The sequence below is a fragment of the Hylaeus anthracinus genome, unplaced genomic scaffold (genome assembly GCF_026225885.1).
Source record: "Hylaeus anthracinus isolate JK02 unplaced genomic scaffold, UHH_iyHylAnth1.0_haploid 5, whole genome shotgun sequence".
NCBI lineage: Eukaryota > Metazoa > Arthropoda > Insecta > Hymenoptera > Colletidae > Hylaeus > Hylaeus anthracinus.
The window spans coordinates 4,843,970-4,852,334 of record NW_026535322.1 but is presented as its reverse complement, the minus strand read 5'-3'; the positions used below and the strand labels follow the sequence as shown (position 1 = coordinate 4,852,334).

At 39.9% G+C, this 8,365-nt stretch overlaps 2 protein-coding genes across 2 annotated transcripts; one reads left to right on the top strand and one right to left on the bottom strand.

Moving 5' to 3' along the window:
- Window positions 1-788: 788 nt before the first annotated feature.
- LOC128895803 (uncharacterized) lies at window positions 789-2,667 on the top strand. The gene is given in 6 exon segments (XM_054158730.1): window positions 789-887; window positions 1,132-1,144; window positions 1,186-1,315; window positions 1,694-1,857; window positions 2,273-2,322; window positions 2,325-2,667. Coding segments are annotated over 6 exon segments (612 nt in total). The 3' UTR covers window positions 2,481-2,667.
- Window positions 2,668-4,364: 1,697 nt separating this feature from the next.
- LOC128895548 (uncharacterized) lies at window positions 4,365-8,214 on the bottom strand. The gene has a single exon (XM_054158248.1). The coding sequence runs from the start codon at window positions 8,212-8,214 to the stop codon at window positions 6,814-6,816; it is 1,401 nt and encodes a 466-aa protein (XP_054014223.1). The 3' UTR covers window positions 4,365-6,813.
- Window positions 8,215-8,365: the final 151 nt, after the last annotated feature.

Below are 8,365 nucleotides of genomic sequence, written 5' to 3'. Positions count from 1 at the left end.
AAAATTGAGCAAAGTCGAGCCTTTCCATGAAGCATCTTATAGAACGGGGACGAGGAATCTTGAAGAGCTAACGTATAAGACTCGGATACTCAAATATTCAAGTACTGGTATTCGAGTACCTACAAAATTATTATCAATCCTAAAAATCAAATGGTGGCGACGGTAAAATTCATCGAAAGTTTCGCAACCGATATTGTCGTTTCTTCCGATAGTTAACGCGATAAAATCGCGCGCTATAAACCGGTATTATGAAAAGTGTCAATATCGATCGATACGTTTCTCGCGCAACGCGTTTTATATTGTAGCCAAGGTTTCGAACATTTTTACGTTTACCTCGCCGTGAACTCTTTGCGACCAAGTGTCGCGTGAGTGGACCACGTGTCTGCATTGACGCATAAGCGATACATTGGATAGGAAATCCAGGTACGTATCGTTTGTCGTACTGAAGTATCGAATTTCACACATTCCATGCAAATTTATGTTTACAGTGATTAACGGGTATTATTAGTCCCGCGAAGAGCACACCTGATATAACGTAAACGTTCCGACTTTGTAAATGTGTGCAGCTATAGAGAAAGAAATTTTTCGTTGGCACGAAGCGATTATTTATTATAATAGCGATCTGGAAATGGCGCTGATGTGGATTACAGAAATTTCATCGCGGCATCGTTACGAAACGTAAAACGCTCGAGCCGGCTTCAACTGTTGTAACTTTCGCAACGATTTGCGTATTAGAAAATCAACGAATAAATAGACGCCAAGACCGACGCGAAACTTCAGGTCGAGGAATGTGTATCGATACACGCGACGCGAACCCCGTAGAAAAGGCTGAAAGGGGACTAGATGCCTGCTGCGCAAAAGCTTGTAATAGGCATACTTATACTATCGTCTATGACTATTACTACTCTTAAATGACTTCCATTACTGAAAGCAGGTTTGCGAGGATGTGTGACAGCGAAGAAACTATTATTCGAATTGTATTCATTGAGCATTCGAATCTGACCTTATTTTTTTCAAGACTTCATTTTTTTCCTTTTATCTTGTTAAGATTTTAATCCTACGTAATCCTAAAAATATTTACACGATACCAACGTTACTACGATGATTAATTGACCTGCTGCCTGAGTCCAGATACTTATGGATGGTAGTGTACATCTTCAAAGTCCTTCTGCAATCAACAATGAGTGCATCGCAAACTGTTGCAATTGTTGCAATATAGCGTAATACGAGGGACACGTGCAGGCACCTTTCTGTACCCTTGGATGAAGGAAGCCTCATAACGAGATCGAGAATTATCGCGAGCACTTTCCAACCCGTAAACCGCGGATACACGGTGGCAGAGCTTCGATGAATCATGCAAACTTAGGATTGCCAATCATCCCTTTTGGAAAGTATAATCCTCTTCCTCGATTTTTTTTTTATCCTTTCTGTCTGGTAACTAGCGGCGCTGGAGCTCCTATGACGTCGATGACCTGTTTCACGTTACTTCTGATGTACCTACACACACATTCATACATCAATTACAAGATTTCAGTAACTAGCTCGTAGGAAATTATAAAATACAGTAGCTTTTACACTCTTCAAGGTTATCACTGATCTACATAAAAAATCTTTTCGTGGAAACACGAAGGCATTCCAAACGAGTTAATAAGAATCGATCTAAATGAATCACTAGCGATCATCGGTGTTACAGATTCCGGAGTTTCCCGGTTAGACGTCCTATCACGGTACAATTAAATGGTCACCGGTGCATAGTGATCGCAGCCGGAACCAGAAGCTCGTTAAAAGCAAAAGAAAAAAAGAAAAAAAAGAAAGAAGGCATGCGCACGCGCACGTGCCACGGCGACCGAAGATTTCGTAATTCCTTTGTAACACGTTACACTTGCACGACAATTCCGTGATTCACGCATGGTTATGCACGCGTAACGGTAGCGATAAATTATTATCCTACACCTATAGGATCTTTTATTATTCTTCGCCTGGCGATTTTAATCAATGCATAAGGATCCTTATAACTCTTCCATCCCCGTAATAAACCGATGAAAAGATGAAACGATAAACCATGAGCGGTATCGGCGATGGGGCAAACCATTTTTTTTTTTTTTTTTTTTTTTTGTAAGAACAATCGACGAATAAAATGACGACGGATAAAGTCAAGGTGCAGCGATTTATTGGCGACGTTTATTCGATCGAGAAGGTAAATTTTTGAACTCCGATAAACGTTCTATTATTTTCTCCTTTGTTTGCGTCTATTCATAGTAAATCGTTCGAGTTACTTTTTTTTTCGTCTATTTCAGATCGGAATTCGAAGGTGACAAGCATAGGACCAACGCCCACATACTTCAAGTATCGTACCGGCTATCGATCATAATAAATTAACGATTCTGACGCAACGCGCTGCATCTTTTTTATTATAAATATCAGATGTTTGGTGTCGGGAAGCTCGGTGCGTGCTCGCGACGCGTTCGGATACGCGATAAATGGGACCTCGCGTTCAGGGGCAACGTTACCGATTTTTCTGAAATACACTGTAGTCTGTTCAGAGTTTTCAAAATTTTAACAATTATAAAAGTCTCAATCAAGAATGCAGGTAGTCGATACAAGTGAATATGTATTTTAAACCTGAAGTTTAGGTTTTCCTCGCTGTGCAAGACTGTAATCTAGAACGAAATCTCAATTTTTTAGCGTTTATTTCCTCCTTCGATGTGACGATTTAAATGCAATAGCGGCTCAAACAGATATCAGTTCTTCGCGTGGAAAGGGTTGAGCCATTATTTGAGGAAAGGATCGTTGCCGAGTGTATCTGGCCATGAGGACCACGCCCGTGATACTTAAATACTCACGGTGTCAAGATAAGCTCTCTGTAAACGTGCGGTACCCAGTCACGGACCTAGGCTTGTGGGGCCCTGATGATAATTATTTTGAGGGGACCAGTTGTTGATACACTGGTTGTAGGTTAATAACGCAGTTAGATACTTCACAATTATGAAACGAATAAAATAAAACAATTATTTGATACATTTCGTTGATACAATGACTGGGCCCTTGGTAGAGGCTCATGACGATAGGATAACGAAGTAGTTATTTATTTCTTAGATATTAAAACTCATCTTTTATATGTTTAATCTTCAGAATCGCGATACGAATAAAATATTTAAAATAATAATTGACTACTAAATAATAATAATAATACTTGAAACATCATTAATTTCAGGGTACAGTAGGTTCGCCCCTGTTGGTACTTCGCGGCGGCGAGAAACAATAGCGTTTATCGTCGCTCTAGCATTTACATTGCCGGCGCGACGAGACGACGCAAAATATTTGTCGTTCTTACGGGTCATGCCCGCTATCGACGCCTGAAAGGACAATCGGCAAGAAGATGACCATGGCAAACTCGTTTGAGTAAACTTGCGCGCTCCTAAAAGCGTTTTTAACACTCGCGCGCATAAATTTCATTTCAGCGACGGTTTACGCGCGAACTCGTGCTCGGCAAGACGGAAATGTCACGACGGTCACATACCCCGAAAGATGTTCGTGTCGATGCACTGACAGTGTTGGGAGAAATGTAATCCACGAACGTGATAAATGACTAATGAGTAACGCGATACGATTAGTGTTGAATTATTACAAATTGGTGATTTATCGTTGCAGTTTGAAAATGCACGTTATGTCGCGATTGTTACTCGTTGTCCAATTCTAAACAGATTCCACGCAAAAATTACTATTAAAAGGGAATAAAACTTTATCTTTTATTTTATTTATTAACTTTATCTTTATCTTTTATTTATTAAATTATCGAATTTGTGTTTAAACGTGCCTTCGAGGTATAGAATTATTGCTTCATCTTGCTTTGAAAATATATATGGAAAATTCAAGTAGGAAACGATACGCTCAGAAACAATGGATCGTTGCAAAAAGCATAAAGAATTATTAATAGACTCGATGGAACGATAGGACACAGATTTAGTGACACGAATGTGTGCACCACAACAACACGCTGATATTAGGGCCATTATACCACCAAAGTGATAGCTGTTGGCCTTCGCTCATGGGGGAGTGATCAACTTTTCTCAAAGTGGGTATAAGTGTATCGATAGTAGAGGCATTTGCTCTTGCAAAAGCGTTAACCGTGGTACATAATTGTATTGCGGCTCGAAACCGACACAAAGCCCCGCCATTGCCACACTCAGACGTGGCAATAGATTATTATTAGATAATAAGACGGATCGCAACGATAAATCATAAATAAATGACAATTTATCGTGCATCATTTCTTCCATCGTTGAAATAGTCACAATTTAAGGAAGCATGAAATTAATACTACAATTATAAACATTAAACGAACCTAATAAAAAAAGCAGTAGCTCCTTAATAATTTTTTATTCGGTTAAACATTTCTTAGAGTATATGTAGTATGAACTACTAAATACAAAAAATAAATATACATTTCGCACGTTCGTCAAGTCTTATCATGTCTCAGAGCCAACCCAACGCGTGATCTTCTTGGAATTTAGTACATTCAGCTTGAAACGTTTCGTTCACCTATAAATCTTAGATTAGGATTAATCCCTAAGTCGTAACGTGTTCAAGGATATGTCCGAATCTGTCCTTATAAGTTCCAAGCGCTATGTTTCGCTTCGAAAAACTATATTTGTTTTTTTTCTTTTTGTTTTTTTTTTTACAACTGTTCGTATTCGGATTGAATCGAAGTTCTAAATTTACACGAATCAGGGCGAAGATCGATCAGGATGAAGATTATTATACAATTCGTAGAGTCGAGATCAGAACTGTGTAAAACCTAATTATTCTATCCAGGAGCTAAAACTTTATAAGGACAATTTAATACTGACTAATAGTGTACACTCACAGTGTTTAAATATTACAAGTTAACGAGTTATAGCGGCAGCTATCTTTCTATTGAAAGATGCGATCGAAGAATCGAACGATTGCAATGGTAGGGATGAGCTCTCAGTGACCGCGAGCGGCCATTTTTTCGTGACTCTATGGGTAAACTTCACTGTCGTTCGGAGAGGGTACTTGCTACGAACCTGTATTTACAGTAATTGCCACGTTTGGATAAAATGTAGTAATTTGATATCTTCAATCGTTTAACACTAACACTATCAAGGTCAATGCACATTTATCAAACATCGATATCTTTGCAATTAGAGGGAGGGTTGTAAACTAATTTGTCAATAAAATTAATTCTCTATTGTAATAGATGTCTCTAAAAATTTCAGTAAAACCATTGTTAATGGTTGAGTGATCTTAAGTAACTTAAAGTATATGGATCATGGCAGTTTTAGTGTTAAAAGACGATTAACGAACCTTAGACATTTGGTAAAACCGACGAATGCTGTTTTTTCAATATATTTCTCATGCAAACTAGTTTGTAAATGAACGCATTTGTGTTTTTATCTTGTTCAGACATCTTTATTACTAAAATTGTAAAAATATGCTAAAAACAATGATGAATCAATGATGAATTATAAAAGTTACAATTTCTATACATCTCATACTGTTATCCAATAAAACATACATCTCCAAGAGTTAGTCTACGATACACGTAGTCTTTTATAACGACGATTAACAGGATAAAATTGGCGGCGTTCTCCGTACGGCAGGGTAAACAATTAAAAACGATCATAAAAGAATTAAAAACATCATTAGCATTAGTAGTTTCTATGTTTGTTTAACTTATTGCATTGGCAAAACTAAACTTCGACTATCTTTGCACGTAATCGATCCATACTTGCAAACGTATGATCGAAATTCGTGTTTATTTAATCTTCAGGTATAAAGATTTGTGAATAGCAGAGCACATATAAAGCGATCTTATTGTCAATACATGCATGAACTCTTCTTAAATATTTGCGATACCTCTTGAGCAAAGGCTTTAATTACATTTAGATGATTTAGAAATTACTTGGAATGTTTCAATTTACTTCAAGGTAAATTGAACATTTGCATTTAAAACAAAACGTATAGGGACCAGAAAAGTATAAATTATCTTTTCAGTTGGTATCTTCGAGCGATAAATTTATCCAGGAAACGTACGGCCGAAGATTCTTTGTTGCACAAACCTCCATAGATAAAATTATATGACGACGCAAACATAAATGCAAACAATTAAAAATAAAATAATAAAAGACACAATATATAAATTTAGAAGGCTAAGAACTAAAGATAAAATTTGTGTGGAAATTTACAAGTAATCAAATTAATAGACAAATTTTAGGTACGTAGTGACTCATTGAGAAAGCACTTACAACTGACGCAGAGAAATATATACAAAAGTATTCCGAGAAAGTAAAAATCAAACTTAATAGAAAGAAAAACGAACAGGAACAAAGTCTACAAGAGAAAGTTCCAAAAAAGATACAAGATTAGATGATCCACAAGTCAAGAAGAAAATACTGAAGAGCCATTGTCTAAAATAGGTTATAATTCCATTTGTACATTTTTTAGAAGATATGTACTAGCCGAAGATATCAAGAAAAAAGAAACAAACACCTCCCTAATCCCTGTCTGATTTATCTTAAAATTTGAAGCAACCAATCATCCCATCACGTCCCATTTCAACAAAAAGGAAACAGTTTAAAGCATCATCATCGATCCAATTTCTCTATCGCGCAAGAAGTATACATTATTTCCTCGAATATCACAAATTACAACGATTTCATTACCATAGTCTCGTTACAAACGAAGGGACACGTACATCGAGTTCAGTGTTGTTTAAACAATCGCGACTCGGAAATGTCGTTGGGATTTAAATAATGAAACATCAATACCTGATAAGGGCGGCGTTAAAATTTAAGCATCGTCGCTATCGCTATCGTGCTGGTTATGCGATTCCTCTTCCATTGCGGGAGCGGCGTCCATGTTCCTATCGAAATTGTTTGGGTTCCAAGATGGCAGCCATTTGTTGACAACCCACCAGTTCACGGACAATCTGCCGTGATTACATTCCGCTTTCTCGCATCTGCCGAACAGCTGACAGATGCCAGCGACGCTTCCGTTTTGATTTCTGATGCAGGAATCGTCGCATGTATGTTGCCGTTCGGCGGAGCGATTGGCGGAGCAGAGAGAAGCGCGGGAGATGGAAGGATTTTGGGATGAGAACACAGGTCTAGCGTTGGAGGATGTACTGGGTTCGTTGGCCACGGAGGAAGGAGCTGACGGGTTCGACGTGGAAGTACCAGGTTCCATGTTGTTTCCTCCGCCAGCTGCGTTCGCGAGGGCCGAGACGCAAGGTCTGCCAATGTGGATCGTCGCGTAGAGCGGGTTGTTAACAGACGGACCAGCTCTGTTGATCCAATCGAGGTATCTACCGACCTGACTGGCGGATCCACAATTGGACAGTACCTTGCATCTGCACGAACAATTGCCTGGGTTTCTGCAATGGCATTCCATCCTCCACGATTCGGCGGGGCGACAAGACGTAACGGGCGGTTTCATGAAATAGTATTCACCGCGACAGAATGGACACCGGCAGTTCCTCGGCAACTGATATATGTAATGTCTAGAGCTACCCGCGAGTCCATCCTGGTAGCGTAGCTTGTTGTGCAGACTATGGCAATGATGACACAAATACCTAGTGTCCAAGTGTCTGCAGAACGGGCACATGCAGCTGTAACCGAGTGGGTGAACGGTACGCCCGGTGGACGCGTAAGCGATGTTCTCGGAGGAGAAACAGTTGCGACCTAGTCTGCCTAACTGATTCTGACAGAACTGGCTAGATAATCGCGACGAGTCCAGATATATCTGTCTCGGTTGATCGTATTGGTTCGAGTTTCTGGATTCCACGTCGTTCAAGAAATTCGGCACAGCGATGTGGTTCAAAATGTGATACTTATAGCAACGAGAGTATATTCTGCCGCTGCAGGAGTACCGATCGTCTATTCTCTCGTACGTGTGGTCGCCCTGATTGTTTTGATTGTTTTGCGCGACGGGTTCGTTACGGCCAACTTCCCGGTTGACCGCGTTCTCGTCGTCGTCGTCGTTGTCTAATCTCTCGTATATGTTTTCCTCCGGTTCTTGCGGTTGTCGATTGCGATTATAGTTGTGATCTATGTCCACCGGATTCTGATAATTCGGATTGAGGTTAGGGTACATTTGCACCGAGCCAGCGGGTCGGTTTTGAAAGCCACGAGCACCGCGACCCGTGTTTTGATAATTGTCGTCTCTTTCTTGATTACTTCGGTTCTGATTCATGACCACGGCCGCCAGTTCTCCGTTTTCGTATCTTTGGCACACGCAACGCGGCCCCTGGCAATTGTGTCCAGCGCCGCGGTATTGCTGAAGTACATTCTGATCAGGATTTTGGACTTGCACACCGCTGGGCCCGGCTTCCCGTGTTTGATCC

Coding starts and splice junctions, on each gene's coding strand:
- LOC128895548 (XM_054158248.1), bottom strand. CDS start 8,214: ATGAATCAGAACCGAAGTAATCAAGAAAGAGACGACAATTATCAAAAC.